The sequence below is a fragment of the Mustela nigripes genome, chromosome 1, assembly GCF_022355385.1.
Source record: "Mustela nigripes isolate SB6536 chromosome 1, MUSNIG.SB6536, whole genome shotgun sequence".
In the NCBI taxonomy this organism is placed as follows: Eukaryota; Metazoa; Chordata; class Mammalia; order Carnivora; family Mustelidae; genus Mustela; species Mustela nigripes.
The window spans coordinates 204,554,510-204,578,075 of record NC_081557.1 but is presented as its reverse complement, the minus strand read 5'-3'; the positions used below and the strand labels follow the sequence as shown (position 1 = coordinate 204,578,075).

The 23,566-nt window shown below is 56.4% G+C and overlaps 1 protein-coding gene across 1 annotated transcript; it reads left to right on the top strand.

Annotated features, from left to right (window-relative positions):
- The first annotated feature begins 2,420 nt into the window (after nt 1-2,420).
- Nucleotides 2,421-14,690, top strand: LRPAP1 (LDL receptor related protein associated protein 1). The gene is made up of 8 exons (XM_059380065.1): nt 2,421-2,729; nt 6,416-6,560; nt 8,897-9,021; nt 10,011-10,131; nt 10,471-10,629; nt 11,615-11,697; nt 13,133-13,309; nt 14,386-14,690. The coding sequence occupies exons 1-8, from the start codon at nt 2,487-2,489 to the stop codon at nt 14,446-14,448; spliced, it is 1,116 nt and encodes a 371-aa protein (XP_059236048.1). The 5' UTR covers nt 2,421-2,486; the 3' UTR covers nt 14,449-14,690.
- The last annotated feature ends 8,876 nt before the right edge of the window (nt 14,691-23,566 follow it).

Sequence of the window (23,566 nt, the reverse complement as noted above, 5' to 3'; positions counted from 1 at the left end):
AGCTCCCACTTAATATCATTGCTTTACTAGAGGGGAAAACAGCCTCAACAATAGCTAGGCCTCCAGTATCCTGTGAGTCTTTAACATATGAAAATCCTTTTGAAACCTCCTTTTTCCTTACCTCCCCTAACTCCCATGTATACAATCAGCTATCCCTCACAACTCCAGCATGGCCACTCTTTCTGCCCAGGGGTCCTGTCCCCATGCCTTAATACCACCACCAATTTGCACCAAAGACATCTTAAGAATTCTCTCTTGGTCATGGGCTCCAGACCCCACCCCACCAAACCTCACCTCCAAAACCACATTAATAGAATTGCTTCCTGGGACGCCTGGGTGGCTCAGTTGGTTAGGCAGCTGCCTTCGGCTCAGGTCATGATCCCAGCGTCTTGGGATCGAGTCCCACATCGGGCTCCTTGCTCAGCAGGGAGCCTGCTTCTCCCTCTGCCTCTGCCTGCCATTCTGTCTGCCTGTGCTTGCTCTCTCCCCCTCTCTCTCTCTGATGAATAAATAAAATAAAAAAAAAAAAATAGAATTGCTTCTAGGCAGTAGAACATGAGCAAAAGTGATAGGCCTGGCTCTCTAACTACCTCCCCTGTGAGATCCTCAACACTCTCTCCCCCTGTGCCAGTGGGAAGCGATCTTGAAAGTCCTGTGTTGAAGATGGGGCAGCCCAGTCCCCATATCACGACCCAGAGGACAACAACCTGTTGGTCAGTCTTGAACAGGGAAGAAAATAAACAACTATCCTCTTGGGGTCTTTATGCACTTATTAGGTAACAAATAGGACAGGCGCATTAAATGATGTAGTAAAGATGTTAGGGTTCAAAGCCAATGGCCAAGAAGGAATTCTTGAGCCATCTTTGGTGCAAAAAGGTGGTTTTAATAAAGCAAAGAGATAGGACCCTAGGGGAGGAAGAGCCACACTGGTGTTAGGAGGCCCATTATATACTTTCAAATTAGGAGAGGATTAGGGATAGCATAAGTGTCTAAGGAATTTTGGAAGCAAGGTTTCTAGGACCTTGAGGGGGCTAGCTGCTGTTGAGAAAAGGTCACTTATCACCATCTAATAAAACCTTAGTCACAAGACTGTTCAGATGTGTATCAGGTGGGCGTGGGCATTGCGATTGGGGATGGTTGCCAGTACCTTAGGAGACAGAGATAAAGGAAGTTTCCAAAGGAATTTTTATGTTAAGACAGATTAACAGGATCCTGGGGGTCAGGTTAAGGTTGCCTTTTACCCTCAGCAGAGTATCAATATCAAGGCCGCTGAGCTCCTACAGGAATGTCACTCTGCCTGTTGCAAGGACTTGTCAGCGGGTTGTAGGTAGTAAAGAAATTGAGTTTTTCTTTTGCCTTTGTTTCCCACTTCATTAAATACTAACAGCCAGGCCACTGAAGTACAGAGACTGAAGTTAATCTTTGCCTGAAAAGACTAAACAACCAGACAAACATGAAAGAAGAGCTCTCAAGATCCTGGGGTTAGGCAGGAAAGAGAGTAAGGCCCTCCTCCAGTCCAGGCACTTTATGCACAGGGAACACTTTTAAAGGAACTACTGCTTCAGTCCAAGAGGCCCAAGTACTCTCCAGCCCCATCCTTTGTCCTCAATGTCCCTCCTATCCCAAGGCCTCCCTTCCCGGCACAACCCACCACCCTGCGAAGCCTTTCAGGTCACTCTTAACAGGTGAGTTCACCCCGTCTCTTCTCCTGCCCCAAAGCCCCCAGTCGGTGACCTCACTGTATCATCTACCAAGCCCCCTGAGGGCAGCGATCTACAGCTCGCTCCAGGGCATGCCTAACCCTACCCAACATTGGGCCCCTGGGTTGAACTTAGCTGATTTACCAAAATTCAACAGGGCGGGAACGAGGCAGATGCACAAGTATCTCTAATATGGAAACAGAGTGTGGAGAGGAAGTGTAGGGACGTGGTTCAAAGACACCATAAGGGTGCAGCCCCACCCCAGTCCCCGGAAAAGCTTCCGCGGGGCGGGAGTGAGAAAGCCCAGACTCCTGGAACCGCGGGCACTCAGTTTGTTTCCCCCGTCAAGGGAAGGAGTGCCTAGCAGGAGCCACCTGCCCGCAACCCACAGGGACAATAAAGGCTCCTATCACTGCCGGTGACACCGGAACCATCTGAGGATCGTCGGGGTTCCGGAACTGTCTATTCTTCCCGGGAAGCAGAGGGGAGGGGGACCTCTCCGACCATCCCGGAGTCCGGGAGGGGTCTTCACTCAACCTCTCAACCCCAAAGAGGGTAGCCCCAGCGCACTCCGCGCACGAGGCCGCGGCGTGGTTGCCTTGGAAACGCTCACGTGCCTCCGCAGGGCTTCGCGGGCCTCGTAGTCCCCCACCGGCTTCGCTCGGACGACCCGCGCGGAGACGAACTACAACTCCCAGGAGGCCGCGCGGAGAGGCGGGGCCGACGCGCGGTGGGGACCGGCCCCTTCGGCCTGAGGCGCGGGGTCTCGGCGGCCGAAGGATAAAGATGGCGACGCCGAGGCTAGGAGTGGGGTCGCGCGGGCTCCCGCAGCCGCAGCTGCTGGTGCTGCTGCTGCTGCTCCTGGTGCTGCTGTTGCTGCTCGGGCCCTGGCCGGCGGCGGGTCACGGCGGCAAATACTCGCGGGAGAAGAATGAGCCCGAGTTGCTGCCGAAGCGCGAGCCCCCGAACTCCCCCGGCGGGGAGTTCCGCATGGAGAAGCTCAACCAGCTGTGGGAGAAGGCCCAGCGGGTGAGCGGCGGCCGGGGCCTTCCGTGACCCCTCGGGCCGGGGCGTCCGGGTCTCCTGTGACCGCGAGGGTGGGGGCGGGGCGGGCGTCCCGTGTGTCCTGTGACCCCGGGGCTGGTGGGGCCCGGGGATGTCCCCTGGGTAGCGGGGCTCCGGGGCATCCTCTGTCTCCTCTGACCCCGGGGCCGGGGTGTCGCCTGTCTCCTGGGGCCACGGGGGCCAGCGGGGGCTGGACATCCTCTGTCTCCCCGGACCCGGGGCGGGCGAGAGACATGCTGCGGGGTCGGGCGTCTTCTATCTGCAGGGCGATGGGGCTTGGGTCTCCTTTAGTCCTGGGGCTTTGCAGGGTCTGGTGCTTTCCTGTCTCTGGTTCTGGGGACCCGAGGGGCTTGGGTCTCCTCTACTCGGGGGCCACTGCTCAGGCTGGCCCCGTGATTCTTGCCTTGGTATGCAGATGCCATGGTTAGGGTTGGGGGTCCTTTGATAAGGCTCTGAAACTCACTCCTGGTCTTGTGAGACCCCACCGGAGACCCGGGAAGTACTGTGGAGTTCTTCCACTTGGTGTCTTGACTTTCTGTGACATTATCTGGTTCCTCTTTGATAGAAGTGCTTCAGAGAGCTGTAGGCCAAACGGGAACCAGGGCTCCTTCTGCCTGGTCCTGTGGGTCTTGTGACATCGTCAGTGTCGCAAGGCTGCTGAGCAGCGGGGGAGCAAGGGCTGTTCTCAGAGCTTTGGGAGTTAAGTGAAGCAGAGCCTCTGGGGGTGGCACCCACATGCACACTGATGGTCCTTGGCCGCTGTGCCCTGCCTCGTGTTCTGGTGTTACGGTGGGGGACACAGGACAGGGCTGGAGACATGTCCTGAGCCGGCTCACAGAGCTCCACGGCACAGAGCTCACACACCCAGTTCTTTGAGCTCCAAGCTCCTGTCGGGTTCCTCTCCTGACCTTGTGATTAGAATGTGTTGAGGTGTTGTCCTGGGAGGTGGGAGGGCCAGAAGAGGAGGGTAGACTGTGTTTCCCTTGTTCTCTGTGGGCCTTGTTCCTTTACTGTGGGTAGGACTTAGGAAGGGCAGGTCGGGGTCCTGTCCTGTTCTGTGCTTGGTGCTGCCTTGCCGCGTACAGGTAAGACTGCTCCCATGTAGAGGCCTCGACCTCACGGTCTCCCAGGGAGCTCCCCAGTATCCACCTAGGGGCCAGCCTCCTGAAACTGTGCGCACAGTCGCTCTGCCTGAGTGCAGAGCCGTGGCTGAGGCAGAGGATTGAGTGGAGCCTGGTTCCCAGTGACTGTTTCACCACTTTGCTGAGATACGATTGACGTATAAAAAACTGTGCGCAGTTAGTACGTTCATCTTGGTGAACTTGACGGGAAGCATCCACCTGGGAAACCATCGACACGTGTGGGCCGTGAACATGGCCCTTGTTTTGGAGGAGGCTTTCTTCCTGTGTGTTTGCTTGTCTCTTCATTCTTGATGCTTTAGTGACTGTTTAATAATGAACAGACTCTGCTCTGCATTTGAGTTCTACTGACTAGTCCGTTTCCTGTGAGGCATTAACGTTTAACTGGAAGAGATTGAAGGAGTCCAGAGAGGGAGCGCTGAGTGTTTGCCCGGAGCTGTCTTTGCCTCTTTCTCGATGGGACCTGACTGCCCCTGTGTCCGGGTGTTGCCACTGCAGGTGGCATCTGTGCTGAGCCCACCGGTATCTACATTTCAGCGAAAGGGCTGATGTGTGAGAGAGGCCCCGGGTAACTAGACCCCCAGGGGCTTCAGATGTGAGAAGCAGCGACTCACAGCGTCACAAAGTGGGCCGAGTCTGCAGCTCCGGGGCTCCTGACTGGCTGTCATGTTGATCTCCAGCCAGGGCCCTGGGGAGGTGGACAGCTAAGAAAGTAAGAGGTGCGTGGGAACGTTGCCTTGAGGTCCTCAGATCTGTCCCCTCATGGTGGAACTAGCTGGCAGGCAGAGAATACTCAGTCCCCAAGAGGGACACAGGGGCCAGTGCAGTGTCGCACTAACCAGAGAGGGGAGAGCTGGGAGCCAGGCCCTCCCAGGCCCTGGCTGTGGCTCTCAGTGCAGACAGGCCCTAGGCTTACAGAGGATAGATTCCCTTGGATGCCTTGGTGTCCTGGGCAGACTGAGGGCCTGCCCTTCAGCTGTTCACCACCCAGTGCCCTTTCTGCCCTTCCTAGAAAATCCACATGCCCCAAACCACTGTCCAGTTTTTCTGCCCCGGGGATCCCACAGGTCAGGTGAGGCTGTGGCTCCAGCTTCCCCAGAGTCCTGGTGTTCTCCTGAGAGTGCCCACGGTGGGGGCATCCAGGCAACAGTGGGGCCTAGGACACAGCCCGGGAGGACAGGTGGGACTGTGTCAGCCTGGGTGCCCCTTGACGAGTCTAAGGCTTCTGGGTGGGGACACGCAGGAGTCTTCGAAAGGAAGGGTTTGGGCCTCGGGAGAGGGAGTAGGAGCTGGTACACTATGAGACAAACGCCTGCCCCAGGAGAGCCAGAGAGCCAGCAAAGGAGGGAGCAGCCCCATGGAGTAAGGTCGAAGAAACTTTTAGAAGCCTTAGGAGAGTTTCCTGCCCTAAGCCCTGCTGTTTATTTGGTGCCATCTTTTTACTCCTGAGGAACTTTCCCTGGCTAGTTTTCAAGCTGATGAAGGACGGGGCCCACATTTTCTGGGCATCTTCTGAGAAGCCTAGCTGGAGCTAGGTAGGGTCACCACTATGACCCTTGTAGCTGAAAAAGCACGTTGGCCGCAGTCTTCCCAGCCTGTGTGGGTGGCAGGGGCCTGCTCTGTCTTGTAGCTTGTCCAGCAGCCCGCCGTGGTATCTCTGGGTGCCGGGGGAGCGCCAGCAGGTCCAGCCCCATGAAGACTGATGGAATGTTCTGGTCTGAGGGACCAGCTTGAAGCACTCCTATTGATCTGGGCTGAGCTGACAGCAGTCAGCAGGAAAGGCAGGAGCAGGGCCCAGTCTCTTGGCCACTCTGGGCCTCAGGCCACCAAAGACAAGTGCAGGTCTCTTACTGGCCTGAAGGCAGTGGGAGGGTGTGTGTGTGTGCTGCACTTAGAGCCTTCTGTCATTGTGTCATTAGCCAGTCTCTTGTGGGTGGGGCATCTGTCAGGCAGGTTCACAGACTGATCTTTTCTTAATGTGGAAGTTTGCCATAATTTAGTCCACTGTCCTCTGATCATGGTGATTTATTTTTTATTGTACTTACATGACACAAGGAGAAGGTGATGGTTTCCTCCCATGCTCAGCATTCACGTCCCTCCATCCTCACACTCCAATACCCGGGGCCCCACGAGTGTCACCGGGGTCCAGGTGGCTGGTGGGACGTCCCGGTGTAGGAGCCGGCCCTGTGGCCTTAGGTGGGCTCAGAGAGAGGGGCTGGCAGCCAGGCTCAGGCCACTGTTGGTGGGCAACACCTCGTAGACATGGTATTTCTAGACCATGCCCGGCTGAGGAGCTCTTCCAGTGAGGCTCGAGAGCGGGCTCCCCGCAACCTTGCAGCGGGGCAGGCCACCAAGGGCTCTCCCGAGAACACGTGTGAGTTTTTACCTGCCGGGACCCTGCGTCCCCCTGCTCGTCTCCTAGTCCCCCCTCCGTTGGGTTCTCCATCTCCTGGGTGGTGCTGTTGACTCGTCTTGGGGCTAATTGTCAGCATTGTCTGCTCTCAATCCTAGCTTCAGCTTTCCCCCGTGAAGCTGTCCGAGCTCCATGCGGATCTGAAGATGCAAGAAAGGGACGAATTCGCCTGGAAGAAGTTAAAGGCTGAGGGCCTGGACGAAGGTGGAGAGAAGCAGGCCAAGCTCACGCGCAACCTCAGCGGTAGCTTTCTTCTCTATTCAGTGCGGTAGGGGGGACGCATGCTCGGCCCTGTGGCCCCACAGTGGATGCATCGTGGTTTGTGGCAGGAGTCGAGTGGGGCTGCCCAGCTGCTGCCTGTGCCATGGCTCACTTCTGAGGAGCCGCTAGCTGTGGCCACGGTGGCCAGGCCATTTGGGGAGGCCCTTGGCCAGTGGAGGCAAGTCAGAACAGGGGTACCCGCAGGTAGAACACACAGCGCTCAGGGCCCTGCTGCTGGGCCCAGAAGGGGGGGCCGGGGCCACCCCGCTGCCTGTGGTCCTCTGGAGAAGACAGTGGAGATGTTCCCAGGGTCTGTAAATTCATGGGAAAGCAGATCTCACATCATCTGTAATGAAATAACTTTCTAACAGAGTGGAATGTATTGAGATGGAAAGTAGTGAGCTGCTTGTTACTGTGGGTATTCAAGACAGAGCAATTAATCTGCCCAACCTCCCAGGATGCAAAAGACATGCATCCTCAGGATGGAGAGGCCTCTCAAGCCCCCTTCTGCACCTGCCTGTGGCACACACCAGGTGCAGGGCAGAAGCCCGAGCTCACTGCCAAGGCGCCCTCATTCCCTTCGCGGCAGTGTCTCGGGGCCACTCCCACACTGACTGCACTTGCCATCATCCTGTAGCGAAGAGCAAAGGGCAGAAGTCATGTCCCCGACCTGCCTGCTGGCTTCCTGGCCTGCCACCCCCCCGCCTGGGGATGCAAGCACACCCTCATCCATCCAAACCTGCTGTAGCTCCCTGCAGAGCCCCCCATGGGACTGGAGTAGCCATGACTAGCTGGCTCCAGGTGTGGCTGGTCCTGGAGTCCGCCTTGTAGCCTAGCCGCCGTCCCGCATGCTCACAGAGCCAGACAAGGGCTTCCTCAGACATGGCACCACGTGGAATGAGTGTCGTCTGTGATCCTGAGCCCAAATGCTGTACATCCACACAGGCCTCTGGGAGGCACTTGTCCCCAGGCTCAGACAGACAGTGGATGCTGAGTGAGGGTGAGTGATTGTCCATGATTGAGCACAGCAGGGTTAACCCTGGGTTCTCTGACTCAGCTGCTGACATTGCCCCAGCCACCCTTCGTCCCTCACCGTTAGACCTTACGAGATACCTCCAGGTCTTCAGGCCACGTTGTGGACCTGCTTCTGGGTGAAGACGTAGGTCTATTGCTATCTCATACGGCCTCGTTCTAGAATGTGATGAGACACATGACAAACAGGACGGGGTAGCAGAAGGGTCAGGTACATGGAGATGTGGAATCATTGCTCCCAGCCGGAATGCTTGGGGACTACTCCAGAGGGCCAGGACAAGAGCCTGACCTGGAGTTACCCCTGAGGAAAGAAGGCTCTGGAAAGACCTGGAATCCTTGGTATGTCCTCCTTTCTGGAGAGAACCAGTCCCCAGTGGATGGCCCAGGGCCAAGGTGGGGAGGAGCATGAGGGTGTAGAGAGGTCAGCCAGCTCCCGTCTCCCTGGACTCCCGCCACCAGCCCATGTCCTCCCAGGCCTGCCTTCCAGCCCAATGTCTAAGTCTGGGTTCCAAGTGGAGCCATCTGTTTTCTGCTTCCTGGGTGCCAGGGTCATGTGGCAGAAGACTCTGGAGACTGGGAAGCTGGAGGGCCAGAGCAGACCCTCTTGAGCATTCGTCCCTCACTGGGCAGCTGGCTGTCTCCAGGATATGGCCCCTGCCCTCCCCATCTCCTCAGCTCCCCCCACCCCAGGACCATTGACAAGGCTGAGCCACACTGAGGGGACCACAGAGTGCAGTGCGGTGGTCAGACCGGGACCGAGACGTGAAAGGGAGGACCCAGGTGTAAGCAGGGCCATGCCCCTGCTATGCACCAGCCCCGTGGGGAGCAAACTACGTCGGGTCCGCCGTGTCCGGGCCAGTTTTGACCGAGGCCTCTGTCTCAGGATGGGTCGTGCTCTATCTACTCTGCTGTCTGGGCCAGCTGCCCTTGTGCCGGGCCCAGCATCCTCAGTGAGAGCAGCAAAGCTAGGCTTGTGCTTGTGGGGTCCCTTCCACTGGAGTGTTTGTCTCTGGCTCCAGTTCACGCTGAACCCCAACAGCTGGAATCTAGAACCTTCAGCTTTCCAGGCTGGTGAATGCACCCTGAGAGGTGTGTGATTTGCCCTCGGAGGGGTCCCGTGTGGCAGCAGACATGGAAGACTGGGGCCAGGCCGAGCCTGATGACCTCGCTATCCCTCCGCCCTTCCTGTTCCCCCTCACTGGGACCATTCGTGTGCGTGCAGTGCAGACTGGGGGGTCCGGCAGGCATGGCCGGGATTGGAATAACGCCTCCTGTGTCTCTCCTAGTGATCCTGGCCAAGTACGGCCTGGATGGAAGAAAGGATGCCCGGGCCGTGAGCAGCAACTCCCTCAGTGACCCCGCCGAGGAGGACAGCCTGGAGGACCCCAGGCTGGAGAAGCTGTGGCACAAGGTACCCTAGGCGCTTCCTTTGGGCCCCAAGACCTGTACCCTAAGCGTTGAGGCTTAAGGGGGCTGCTAGGGGCTGCTTCTGCTTAGGAGCCTGTTTCTAGGGGGCTCTTGAGGGGTGGGGTTTTCTTCTTGGAACCACAAGGCTGCTTTTCTGTGGTTGGGGCCCCTCCTGTGGGGCTTCACTGCCTTGCCAGGGGGACGCTTGCCCACTCGGAGAAGGAATCGTGTGTGGCGGGGCGCTGTCAGAGCTTCAAAGGACCAGAATGGGCTGGACGATCTGTAAACGGCAAGGCTTATGGCATCCCATGGGCCACGTGTTGTATGGTGTCCACTTGGTTTTGGAGTCAGAGCCTATATGCTGTCTGGTTTAGAAAGGTGTGCTCACGGGCAGGTGTATCGGGGCTGGGCTCCTATGGGGTACAAAATCCGGGTGGGTGCAGGCAGACAGTGGCTTGATATGGCCACAGCGAGTCACTCGCTCCACGGCTCTTAATCTCCCAGCTCCTGTGCAGGTTCTGCCTGGACCGCACTGAATTAGAATCAGAATTTGCACACCAGCCCATCGTCCTTGGGGAGATGGGGAGAGGCTGCAGCAGCAGGGAGGGCGGGTCTACTGTGGAGGGGGCCCCCGTGGCCACCGGGCTGAGCCCCAGGCCTGCGTTCTTTGTGAGTCACCACAAAGCCCCGCAGGGCAGGTGGATGACCATGTGGAGACTGGCCTGAGGTCCCCCCCAGGAGGGGACGCTGCCCCGCCCCACCTCCTTGGGGATCCTGCAGCTCCCACTCTTTGATGGCTGTCACCTCTCCGTGGAGCCTGGTGACAGGTCCTACTTCGCCCTGTAGTTGCAGGGTCATCAAGCAAGAATACAGGAGCGAGGGTCCTGCCCGATATGAGGAGAGCTCAGCAGCAACCCTCATGGAGTCCCGGCATGTGGCCTAGAGGGGTCACCCAGGGCGTGGGCTGGCTCCCAGTGTGTTCACTTCCCCCAGGCAAAGACATCTGGGAAGTTCTCCAGCGAGGAGCTGACCAAGCTGTGGCGGGAGTTCCAACACCACAAGGAGAAAGTGCGCGAATACAACGTCCTGCTGGAGACGCTGAGCAGGACCGAAGGTATCCCTGCCCCGCCCTCCTGCAGGCGGCCCTGGGGGGGTGCCCTCCCTCCCTGTGCACCCGGTCCATGGGTGGGACTCCCCCATTGGGCTCATCGGGGAACCTCTGACAACATGAGCGTGTTGGTCAGACGCTGGACATGGGTCATGGGTTGCCGTGGCTGCCCTTCCCGCACAGACACAGATGCCGCCCCAGCATGTTGTGTCACCCCTGGGGATGTCAGCAAGCTGGGCATGGGGGCATGGGGTCACAGGTGTCGGCCTGGGGCATTTCTGCTACAGCAGGCGGGGTCCCCAGCATCAGCTCACGGCCGCCCCTCTCGGCGCCGATCTTATGCAGAAATCCAAGAAAATGTCATCAGCCCGTTGGACGTGAGCCACGTCAAGGAAGACATGCTGCACAGCAAACACGCGGAGCTCAAGGACCGGCTGCGGGGCATCAACCAGGCCTACGACCGCCTGCGCAAAGTCAGCCACCAGGGCTACGGCACCGAGACCGGTGAGTGCATGGCATGCTCCCTGCGCTCAGGCATCATCGCCGTGTATCCCATGCCATCTGTGACAGGGTCTGGGCCCCCCATGGTGGGCCGCTATCTGTCCTGCTCCCGCCCAAGGCCTGTGAAGATATTGGGGAACACTGCGCAAGGCTGCCCCCCTTCTCAGGCTTCCTGCGTGCTCACATGGTCTCCAGCCTGAGCGTGCAGAGCGGGAGCTCAGCGGGTGCTTCTCCTGCTAGGGACACAGCAGGTCAGGAGACCTGGAGTGGGGGCTGACCGCTGCCCCTGCCCCTCCCAGCCCGCACCCAGCCAGCTCCTGTCTGTCCCGTGGTCTACCATATTCTTCCAGAACATTCTCTATGAGCCTCTTGAGGTCCCTAGGCAGGAAGGGGTCAGTGGAAGGAGGGGGTGCAGCACCTGACGGCATGCCTGCGGGGTGGGGGCAGCTCTGACCAGCCTGCTCCCCGGTCTCCTCTGGGGAAGGAGGAGGGGTGAGTGGCCCAGGTGGGCACCGTCACAGCGTCTACTCAGGAGTGCTAGCCAACATCAACAGGTCCTTTCCATGTGCTTTGCTTCGCTTTGGAGCCAGAAGGACAAGCAGTGGCTTAAACCTTAACCCAGAACTGTGGGTAGATTGACACAGTCCTGGCCCAGAGGCCCCAAGGAACCCTGACAGCTCCTGGTTCCCAGCACCCCTCCCCCAGCGAGGGGCTCTGCCACTGGGCCCTCCCCTTTCAAAGGTGCAGGCCAGCGAGAGTGTCGCCAAGGCCAGGTTCCAGTGATGCCTGGAGCTGCGGACTGAGCGTGCATGAGAACAGCCCTCCATTTGCTTCCAGACGGCACTGGACACTCAACACGTGTGCGTGCAAGCACACAGCATGTCCCTGTGTATGTGTGTCCAGACGCTCACACTCGTGGTATCATCAGCCCCTGGGCGTCACAGGAGCTGCCACACAATCACCAGAACTGCTTTTGCTTCTCTGCCAGAGTTCGAGGAGCCCCGAGTCATAGATCTGTGGGACCTGGCCAAGTCTTCCAACTTCACTGAGAAGGAGCTGGAGTCCTTCCGGGTAAGGAAGGTGCCGGTGACGCCACCTTGTGTTGTTTGGCAACACCTGTTGTCGCACTTTGTACTAATGTGGAAAACATTGTAACCATGGTGTGAGTGGCAGACCAGCGTGTTCCTGGGCCTTTTCCCTTATGTCCTGCGTCCCTTTGCCATGCTGCTTGGCGGCTGTGGGGCACCACCGTGCCCACATCTCTGTGGATGGTGCTGGCTCTGGTGGATTGAGGGTCTGGCCCCGAGGCCGTTTGCTCAGCTTCGATATGCTGGGTGTGAGGACAGACAGCTGGGGTAGAAGCACACAGGTTGAGAACAGAGCCTGCATGGGGTTCTATAGCTGCCCTGGAGGGAAGGGCCTTTGAGTTGCTGGAGTGTCGCCTCCTGGGGGTTGTGCTGTAACCAGGCTGCTACAGCCAGTGGGTCAGGTCAGAATGGTGTGGGCAAGAGGCCCCTCTTGGCTGGAGGAGCCTGCCATGGGAGTTCCAGCTGGGGCCTGTGGAGGGAGAGGTCATTCTGCCATGTGGGTCCTGGAGGCCACTGCTGCGCGCACATACCACAGGGCCCACGGTCACAGGGGCAGGGAGAGAGGGTAGGAAAGGGGATAGTTGTGTAGTGGTGGGGACAGGGGCCTCTGAGGGATCACTGGCAGGCAGGAGAGGCAGGACACTGCTCCCTGACAAGGGAGACACAGTGGGGACATCGGTGACTGTCCAGCAGAGGTCCCTATGTCAGCCTCCGCCAGGAGCTCAGCCCAGTTCACAGGGACGCATGTTGTCAGCCCTTGTGGTCCCCAGGCAGCCCACTTAGGCCCATTGGCAGTCTGGACGAGGTCACTGTTCAGCCAGGACCGGGCTGTCGGGAGCTGGCCAGCAAGACCAACCCAAAAGCACCGAGCAGGTGGCTGGGGTGGGGTGGGGCGGGGCATAAAGGGCCGTGTCACAGAGCCGCAGTGAGGTGGTGGCTGCAGCTGGTGAGACACAAGGCCATGGGGACAGCGGAGAGGACAGAGCAGTGTGGTTGTGGCTGAAGTCCCAGTCCAGTGTCAGGCTGGATGTGGGCTCAGGGCGAGAGGGGATCAGGTTCACCAAGGGGCGGTGGCAGGCCCGGGTGCCAGACATGGGCAGGGGCCCCATGAAGGCTGTCCACACGTGATGGCATCTCTAGTGGGTTGGGGCGCTCTCTTTGTGTCCATGTGCACTGCTGCCTTGTCAGGGAGCAGCAGGGACAGCACCTGGAGCTATCCCAGGCAGGGGGCACGTTGAGGGGCTCGGGGTGTGTGCCCTCAGAGGAGGCAGCGCCTGGCTTCCCGCACTGAGCTCTGGCACCCAGCCCCAGGTGAGGCGTGGCCTCCCGGGTCCTGAGGTGGTGGGGAGGTCGACTGGGGACCCCAGAGCAGCACGAAGAGTCCACTGGGGGGATATTCATCTGTTTAAACATTCTAGGAGGAGCTTAAGCACTTTGAAGCCAAAATCGAGAAGCACAACCACTATCAGAAGCAGCTGGAAATCTCTCACCAGAAACTGAAACACGTGGAGAGCTTCGGGGACCCAGAGCATGTGAGCCGCAACAAGGAGAAGTATGCCATGCTGGAGGAGAAGACCAAGGAGCTGGGCTACAAGGTGTGTGTGCCTTGGGGTGTCCCCTGGCCCCGCATGTGTGCTGATCTTCCCCTGCTGGCGGCAGGTGGTCATGTAGAGCTGTGGGACACCTGTGTCCCTGGCTTGTTCCCTTGGCCTAGTGACCCTGCACAGGGTGTGCATGTGAGGCAGTGGCTTTGGTACACCTGCGTGTGCCCGGGAGGACAGTCCCCTGAGAATCCTGTGAGGTGTGTGTACAGGCCGTGTTTTCTCTTGTGGGAATGGGGACCGTCCCAGCACAGCAGCAAGTGGCTCGAGCAGGATGGGGTCATTCCAGGGCTGGTCAGGCTTTTCACGGTGACCCACAAAGCAGGTGCCCATCCAGGCATAGAAACGTGGTTGGCCTCCATGGGAGAAAGAAGCAGCAGGGCAGCACGGACGCTTGGAGTGGCCGAAGGACTCACAGTACAGTCTGGAAGCAGATGAGATGGGTCATCTCTAGAGAGAGCAAGGGAGGAGGGATCCCCTTGTGCATCTCACTCTGGAGCCACAGGGATAGACCAGTCATCCAAACACGTGAAACTTTAGTGAGCCAGGGGGGTCTTGACCCAGGGGAGGGCTGCGGGGTCCAGGCCCACCTGGCTGCCTGTTGGGGAGGAGGCAAGCACCCCACGTGGGAGGTCGGCTCCAAAGTGCCGCTGCGGGGCAGGAACCTGCAGAGGGGAGTCCAGCTGTGATGGGCAGGGACAGGCACAGGGTGGTCTCTGCCTCATTACCGTGGCAGAAATGCATGTGTATGGCACCCTCGGCTCTATGAGGCTGGGGCGCTGGGCAGTTCCTGGAGGGGCCCAGCCAGGTGACTTCTCTGTTCTCTGCCTCTGTGAGGAGCTGGGGTGGAAAACATCTCTCCTTTCTTTCCACATCACCTGCCCTGTGCAGTGTTTTTAGCGGGTAGTGGTGGTCTAGTTGCGAAAAGCAGCATTCATGGTTGATTTCCTCTTTCCGGACGGCAGACTTGCCAATCAAGAAAAGCGAGGCATTCAGGTCCCTTCTAAGACCGCGCATCTAGTGATGTTGGGCAGGTGGCCGCTGGGCTGACGCTGGGCTGTTGGTTTTAGGTGAAGAAGCATTTACAGGATCTGTCAGGCCGCATCTCCAGAGCTCGCCACAACGAACTCTGAAGGCTGCAGGAGGCACCAGCGGGAAGAGGCGGGGTGCTGGGCATCTGCCTGAGCACGGCCCAGGGACCTGTGGTGGCACTGGACACAAGACAGGACCTTGGACATGGCGTGTGGGGCCCGGCCGGACATCCCTCACGCGGAAGGACTGCTTCCGATCCCCTGGGTGCCCGATGAGCCATGTATCAGACTCATGTGAATCTGTCGCTGCAAGTACCGTGTCTTTAAAAACATGTCACACGGTGTCAGTTGTCTGTGATGTGACCTGTCCCTCGGTGGGGTCTCTGCATCTGCATCTTGCTCTTCTTCCACCCCCTCAACCCCCTGTGTCTTTGCTGTGTGAGTGTGACATGGGTGGGGTCCAGGGCCTCCCAGGGACACAGTCCCCCTGGTTTGACCCCCGAGAGCAGGGTGGATTGAATTTTGAAGGGAGAGGTGACCTCTGGCCCAGGCCTGCTGGGAGCTCATACTGACCCTGCTGGCGTCTCCCTCCCCACCTCAGAGACCGGGCCTGGGCACTGAGGTGGGACAGCTCTATGGGGACCCTCCCCTGACTTCACTGCAGGTAGTCCATGTGGCGGTCTCATACAGTTCCCAGGTCTGAACTTGGAAGAGGCTTGATCCCAGCACCGCACTCTGCAGTGACCCCGCCTCAGCCTCAGGTGTTGGGACCCTCCAGACACAGCTATCCCATGAGCTGCTTTATTCTAAGAATCAAGTCCATGGGGAGGCGTGCCAGGACCCCATGTGTCAGGATGCAGTGAGACCAAGCAGGGATGTGGTCCCTCCTCTGTGGGCCACTGGGCTCAGGGCAAGCCTTGCTGCCGTCCTCTCCAGCACCAGAGCCTCGCCCTAGGCCTCCACATCATGCCTGCCACCAGCCTGGCTGTTGTGTCCCTTATGGCCAGGCCTAATGAGCAGGGCAGGGTGATGGGCTGCTCAGAAGGTGGCCCAGGACTAGAGAAGGGCTCGCTATCGGGCTTCTGCAGAGCTTCCTGGGGGCTCCGAGCTCCGGGGCACACGCTCCTGTTCTATGAGTGCCCCTGTGTGGGGTGCAGGGCCTGGGAGGAGGTCAGGCCCAGGACAGGGAGACCAACAGGACGGGACGCTTGACTCCATTTACCATCTCAGGAACTGACGACTAGAGGGAGCCCTTGGCCTTCAGACATGCTGGAGAACCACCTAGGTCTCTGGGATTTGTCGTTGTCTCTGCCCCTGGAGGCAGCAGGTATGGGGGCGGCCCCCCACACAGGGGGTCAGTGACCACACTGAGATTCTGAGTAATTGCTATGAAGTAGAACGGATTCATAAAAGGGCACCAAATGCCTGTGGCTCAGTACCCCCGCAAAAGTGTTGTGGAGCCAACCCCCAGGTCAACAGAGATGACCCACGTCCTAGGATACCTCCACATTCCCCTCCAGCTGACCACTGAGCTTGTGTCCCCACAAAGTCCAGGTACTGGAACCCAGTTCCCATGGTGCTGGTGTTAACACTGGGACCTTTGGGTAATGAGATCATGGGGATGGAGCCCTCAGATAGGATCAGTGTCCTCAAGGCCCCAGAGAGCTCCCAGGCCCTCCCTGCAGTTGCGAGTGTCCACAAACCAGGAGGCAGCCTGTGCCAGGCAGGCTCTTCCTGCACTGCAATCACATCCAGCCTCCAAGACTGAGAAGGACAAGTGTGGTTCCGGCCCCGTGGTCTGTCGGAAGCATTCACACCATGTCGACAGACCCCGACAGACCCATGTTCCTGATGGAGCCAGATCGGATCTTCTTGTTGGATGGACCTGAAATGACAGGCTGGCTGTGTGTGTGTTGGGGTGGGGCGTCTGCTTCTAGCCACTCTGTCATGATTTGGCCACAATGTCTCATGGAAACGTGTCACCTCTTCAGGGCCATGTAGTGTCCTGTAGTAGGAATGTGCAAGGTTGTTCAGTTGTCTGTGGTTTGGGTTGAGAGCACAGCTGGGAGGGCTGTGGTGAAGGGTCCTGTGTGCACCCGTGCATGTGCACGCACGCGCGCACACACACACACACACACACACACACACACACACGTGTGGCTCCCAGGAGTGCCAGGGATGGTCCCACAGCGTGGCTGCCCTGGCGCAGAGTGTGGTCCCAACTGGTTTTGTGGAGGGCCAGGGCCTGCGCCTGCCACTGACCCGCAGGGTGGCACGCGTTCCTCGGTCTTCAGTCTGTGGTCATCGACATTAACTGTGCTCGTTCCAGGTCCGGTTGCAGAGTTGCTCATCTCCGGGCAGGGGATGACTGAGAGGTGGGGAGGGAGCGCATGCAGAGCCCAGGTGCGCAGAGCCATGCTCCATATGCGCTCACAGCTCCGCATGCCTGGGTGATAGTCCCTGGAACCAGCTGCTTACCCGCTGGGCAGCAGCTGCGCTTGCTCACCACTGCTTGCTTTCGCCTGTCTTTGTATTTCCCACACAAGGGACCAGACCAGGAGGACGTGTAAGCACATCTGTTCTTTTCCACTCCGTGTCTGTGGGCTTTGTACAGCCGTGTACTCCGCTCATCGCTGGAGGGTCTTCTGGTGACTGGACATCGTGCAGTGAATTCTGGTTGCCCACCGATGACCACTTGATAACTTACTTGGAAACATTGGCACCATTCTTCACACAGATGTTTTCCTCTGTTGGTTCGGTGCCTTTGTCAGAGATCAAGTGTGCATGCGGGTGTGGCTCTGTTTCTAGACTGTCCATCCTCAGGCTCTCACGGTCTTGGATACAGTAGCTTTCTACTAGAGCTTGGAGTTGGGTGCATTTTCCTCTTTTTAAAGATTCATTACAGACATTTTGTGTTTCCATATACACCTTAGAATCAGCTTCGTGTTTTTTTTTTTTTTTTAAATGACTAGAATTTTGACACCTTGAATTTTGATCACTTTGGGGAGAACGGACGTCTTAGTATCAGGTCTCACGAACCTTTCTGTTCCAAACCCGTTTACTCAGCCTGTCTTGCATCTCTCTGGACATAGACCCTGAATGTTTCCACAAGATTTATTCCTAGGCGTTTGGTGTTTTCTGCTGTTGGCAGTAGTACGTTTTCATTTCTTAATGGGGTGGTTTTCCTGTGATGACCTATCCTGTGGCCCAGATCCCAGCATATCTGCACACTTGTTTATGTTCACTTGTGTCTGTCAGACGGCAGTCTTGCTTCTCCCTCGAGCACCATGCCTTCTCTGTGCACACTCACCGGCTTGTCTAGCCCAGTGTTGAGTGGCTGGGGCAGAGGGGACACCCCTCTCTTCTGATCTTCACAGGACACATTTAGCCTGCCAGTTAAGTAGTGCATGGCCTGTGGAGCTGTATGAATGCTTTTATAGATCATGGGGACTCCTAGCTTGCTAGTTTTCATGAACAAGTGTTGAAAGCTGTCACGTGCTTTTCATGCATCTACTGAGATGATCAGAAAGGTTGGCTGCTTGACTGAGTTACTGTGGTGAACCTCACTGATTTTTGAATGCTAAAATAACCTGTATTCCTGGACAGTCCCTGCTGGCCATGATGATGGTCCTTCCTTGGCACAGCCAGATCCAATTTGCTGATGGACGTTTGCTTCTCTCCACCTGAGGGATACTGGCCTGTGCTTCTTGCTCTCTTCACAGGCCTTCTGTCACGTTTGGTATCACATCAGACTAAGAGGAGCGGGGAGCCCCCCTTCCTAGGCTCTGCTGTGGTGTGTGTGTGTACTCGGCCTTCTTTCTTTCTTCATGTGCAATGGCCCTCATGGGAGCCATCTAGGCCCAAAGCTTTTCTCGTGCTAGAGTTCTATATTAACTTTTCCGTTTCTAATACTAGTTATAAGGCTGTTTGGATTGTCTAATACTTCTTGTGTCTTTATGTGTCTATCAAGGAATCTCATCTGAGTTGTTAAAACAATTGGTGCAAAGTTATTCCCTTAATGTTTGTTGGATCTGTGGTGATGCCCCCTTTTTGTTCCCTGTCTCAGTAACTCCTGTTCCCCTTCCCCACCCCCAGTCAGTCTAGCTAAGGCTCCATCAAGTTTTAAAACTTTTCCCCCAAAACCAGCTTCAACTTCAAGGATTTCCCTCTGTTGTTTGCTAGCTTTCTTTCATTGGCTTTTACTCTCTCTGCTTCCTTTCTCTCTCATTTCTGTTTAATTTGCCGCCCCTGTGCCAGCTTCTCTCCACAGAGGCTCAGGTCCCTGATGAACACAGATGGATGGACTAACAGCCAACAAGCATGATCCTCTTCATGTCCTTTAGAGGAAAATATGTTCTTAATACATATGGAATATTTTAAAAGCTGATTGGCTCAGGGCACAAAGCAAATCCCAGTAACTCAGCAGCAAAGTCAATTGACACAAATCAAGTTCTTTAACCTTATTGCAGCCAAGCAGGGACTCTGTAACAGAAAGACAGTTAAACTACGTACATTGAGGAAGTTTAGGGGTGCCTGGGGGGCTCAGTCCATTAAGTGCTAGCCTTCAGCTCAGGTCATGATCCTGGTGGGGGGGGGGGGGGTCCTCACTCAGCAGAGGGTCTGCTTCTCCCTCTCCCCCTCCCCTGGCTCGTGTACTCGCTCGCTTGCTCACTCTCAAATAAAATTTTTTTTAAAAAAGTATATTCAGGAACTTTTAAAATATACATGAACCAAAGAAGAAATGACACTAGAAGTTAGAAAATACTTTTAATTGAATGGTAGCAGAAGTACCACGCGCCAGACTTCAAGGATGTGGTGGAGGGGCTTTTGGGGAAAATGCTGAACCGCAGAAGTGCTTGACAGGAAAGAACCAGGGGGTTTCCGACTCCAGGCCTGGCAGGCTTGGGTTGGGGGCTCTAACTCACTGAAGGGAGCCCCCACACTGCAGATAAATCCCCTCTCCTGAGGAGCAGTGGAAATCTGATTGCCTGCCAAGGTGTGACCGAGGTGGGATGGACCACAGTTGCCCAGGAACATGGCCATCCAGGCACCCTGGGTTCAGGGCCACGGGCTCATATAAGGTGGGGGTCTAAAGGGAGAACCTCCGTATGAACCTGGACCCCTTCTGCCACCCCAGGAAAAGGGAGGCTGGCTGGCTTCTGTGCAGAGAGGGTGGAGATGAGGGCCAGGCCCTGTGACTCGGTCTTGGGCCTTGGGCCATGAACAGTGGTCTAACCCTCCAGGGCCTCTGGACGAACATGAGCTAAAGACCCATCTCTGGAAAACAACTGTCGGCTGTCCTTCTCAAACAAACCCGAACATAAGCATTCACAAACACTGACTTGACCAAAACCAAGCACAGAAGACAGCAAGGCCCCGGGAGTGAGAACTCAGGGGTCACAGCTCAGATAGCCCCTTGAAGACTCGAGAGATCAGAGTGACTGGTGACAACCGTAACTTGACAGAGCAGTCCCGCTCCATTCACAGAACAAAGGACAAACTCAAAATGATTTCCAAAAACAGGAAGCTTCAGAATCCCCTCACAGAGTCAAAGAACCAAATAAAACTTCTAAAGTCTGGAGAAAAGACCTAGAAACCCCTAGTTTGAGGAGAGAGATTCTCTTAGGTAAATGGAGTGGAGCAACTTGTTAGATTTGGAGGGAAAGTGGACCTCACACCACATGCAAAAAATAATTTACAGTGATTCATAAGCCTACATGTGAAAGCTAAAATTGTAAAGCTTCTAAAACAGGAGAGCATCTCTGACCGGAGAGTAGACAGAGACATCTAAAACAGGCCACAAAAGCCTCCAGCCATCAATGATAAAGGAACAAAGAAATTGCACCTCTTCAGAATCAGAAACTTCTCATCAAGATGTATCATTAAGAAAGGAAATCAGACAACCGGAGAACGAGGAGAGGCCATGCTGCCGGCGTCTGAGACAAGGCTCAGACCCAAAGTTCTCCAGCCCAGTGTTTTCATGGACAGAGGAATCAAACAGGTCTTTCACTGAAGAAGACATCCAAATGGCCATCAGACATCAGAAAAATGCAGATTACTACAATGGGCGTGCACTAGAATGCTCCTGTTGCTGGTAGAAGGTGCAAGATGGCGAAACCGCTGTGCAAAATGGCGAAACTGCTGTGCAAAACGTCATGTTCTTTTTTGTGAACATTGGCGTGGGCCCTGCAGTTCCTCCTCCGATCACCTGAGTTGCCAAGGGACTGGAGGGCGTGTGTCCATAAGAGGCCCAGCACAAGAGGCGCCTGGGTGGCTCAGTCATTAAACATCTGCCTTCGGCTCAGGTCATGATCTTGGGATCCTGGGATTGAGTCCCACATTGGGCTCCCTGCCCCTCGAGAAGCCTGCTTCTCCCTCTCCCGCTCCGCCTGCTTGTCCTCCCTCTCTTGCTGTCCCTCTTTCTGCGTCAAATAAATAAATAAATAAATATCTTTTTTAAAAAAAAAAAAAGGCCCAGCACAAGAAAACTGTTCAATTCGTGTTCAACTATCTCATTCAAAATCAGAAACAAGCTACATGTTCACCCACAGAGAGACAAAACATTCGGTGTGTTCATGTCATGGAATGCGTGCAGTTACCTACATTGTTGGAGAATCTTGGAAACGTTCTGAGCCAAAGAAGTCAGCTATCAAAGAGACAGAATGAACTGCTAGGAATGGTGGTCAAAACAGTGGTCCCCTGACAGGGTGGGCGTTGCCTCCGAAGGCTGGAAGGAATGTCTGCGACTGCAAGTGCCCTCTGCTTGTGGTCGGTGGTGACCTGTGGCTTTCTGTTTTTAAGCAAAACTAAGAAACCCCTCAAAGACAAAAGTGCATCCGAGCAACGGGACACCATAAGAAGCCAGGACGAGCTTGGGAATGAGCTTTTGATGGCAGAAGTAAACCACCCGCCCAAAGACTCAGATAAGCAAGGGGAGGAAATCTCACAAGGAACCACAAGAAAAAGAGGGGAAACCATACACACGAACTCAAAGGGCAAGCGGGTGCTCCATGCTTGGAGCAGGACCCAGGAGAGGCCAGAGAGGAGACGTCAGAATGTCCAAGAAAAGCCCCCGTAAGTGAAGAGCAATTTCACAGAACAAAATGTTCCAGCAAGAGATGAAAGTAGGAACTTCAAGGTTTAAAGGCAATGGAGGCAGAGACCCAGTTCCAAGTATGGCGAGAGGAGAGAGGACGGGCTTCAGCACTCAGGATGGCTCTGGATGGGCCCCCTGCATGGTGCGGCGGGGGAAGCGTGGAGCGCTGACATTCCAGAATGAAGTCACTCGATCCAAGCCTGTATCTGAGGGCCCTAGACCTCTGGCAGTGTGTGCAGCACTGCCCGCCCAAGGAGGACCCCCAAGGGCACGAGCCAGGCTGCAGGGGTCCTGGCCAGGCCACCTCTCACATCTCTGCAGAGGCGAGGAGCCCTTCCCAGGCACAGGTCCAGGCCTGGGCAGGACTGGGAACCAAAGTGTTAGTGGGACTGATGACCACTGGGCCTCACCCACGTGGCAGCAACTCATCACCCAGAGCTTCTCCTCCACCGTCATGTTTGCCTGGCGCCCCCACTTTGGGGAGGTGGCCGTGAGGATTACCCTCACCCCTTCCCCCACAGCCCCCCTTCCCCCCCACCCTGTCTCCCCCTCCATGCCTCTTGGATAAACCCCTTTCTTGTTACCAACTCTAGATGTCTCTGCAGCACCATCGGGCAGGTGGAACTTGGGTTCGGTTACACAGGGTCCCTAAAACCTCCACATGAAGCCACGTGACTGTTGCCTTAGGGCAGCTGCAACAGCTCAGCCCACCTGGTCCCAGAGTGGGGCTCCAGGCACAGAGCACTGTGCCTGCCTTCGCGGCTCTGAAGGACGGACAGGTGGCTGTCCCGCCCTGCTCTGCTTATGTGACTGACATAGCAGCCCCGGAGGCCTCCTGGGCCAGAGGGGGTCACCCTCCGCAGCCCCCCACCCTGCCAAAGCACCATAGTGTATGTGGGGGCTGAGCCAGGCCTGGCTGAGGCCCCCGGGGAGCTATTCCTTGATAGATCCATTTCCCTGTTCCAGCCTTACAGAATAAGGCCCTTACAGCAGCCTTATTTCATTTTGAAAACAAGAGACCCCAGATTCCGGCCACTCAGGGTCACTGGTAAGGCCAGAACTTCAAGCTGCCTATCCCAGAGCTGGTGTGCATGGATGCCTGAGCCCCCTCTCACCCAGAAGGCAGCCCGGCACTACTGGAACCTTGGACTGGGATGTGAACCCCATGCCTTGCTCCCCCCTTGGAATTTAAAAGGGAAGTCTGACTCCCACAGAATCTTGTCCAGGGCAAGCTAGTGGGGGCATTTGAGGGTTAGAATCTGACTTGCTTATAGGTTCAACCCTGAGGCCTTTGCATCCCAGAGGCTCACAGTGGAGCCTGCTTCCCTCTGCCTTGACTCGCAAGCTTCCCCAGAAGTCCGATGTCAGCTCAGAAGATGAGGCAAGGAGAAAAGTGCTGATGTTCTGAAACCCATCGACCTGAGAGGTCTCAGCTGAAGAGGAGAACCTGAGTGTCAGCCAATTACACTACCATTGGACTCACGGGGTCCTTAGTAGGTCAGAGTGGGGTGGGAGAGGGATATGGATGGATGGATGGATGGATGGATGGATGGATGGATGGTGAGTAGTGGATGAATGGATGGATGGTGAGTGGGTGATGAATTGATTAATGGGTGCGAGATGCATGGTGGATGGGGGATGGATGGTTGTTGGATGGTGGATGGATGATGGAAGGTGGATGGATGGTTCATGGGTGGAGGGATGGTGGTGATGGATGGTGGGTGTTGCATGGTAGGTGGATGGATGGATGATGGAAGTGGATTAATGGATGGTGGGTGAATAGAGGGATGGATAGATGGCAAATGGACAGTGGGTGGATGGTGGGTGCTGGATAGATGGGAGGGAGAAGGGCGGAAAGACAGGAGGAATGTCTCTGAGTAGGCTGTGGTTGGAGACCCCAGCCAGGCAGATCAGAGCCTCATCTCCTCTCTGAGACCGGGGTCAGAAGGCCCAGTCTGATGCTTCCCTTTCATGACAAGGGAGGAATATCAGGAAGTCCCACTGCCAACTCTGGAAACTTCCCAGCACCCAGACCCCACTCGGCCACTGGAGCCATGAGCATTCCCTCCTGCTCAGAGAGTTGTGAAAATGCCACACAACTTCCCCAAGGCTATAGGCACTGTT

What these genes read in the sequence shown, in the direction of transcription:
- LRPAP1 (XM_059380065.1), top strand. Translation starts at nt 2,487, where the DNA reads ATGGCGACGCCGAGGCTAGGAGTGGGGTCGCGCGGGCTCCCGCAGCCG. An exon ending in GACGCTGAGCAGGACCGAAG is followed by an intron (nt 10,132 to 10,470) that starts GTATCCCTGCCC and finishes GATCTTATGCAG; the next exon opens with AAATCCAAGAAAATGTCATC. An exon ending in CCAAGGAGCTGGGCTACAAG is followed by an intron (nt 13,310 to 14,385) that starts GTGTGTGTGCCT and finishes TGTTGGTTTTAG; the next exon opens with GTGAAGAAGCATTTACAGGA.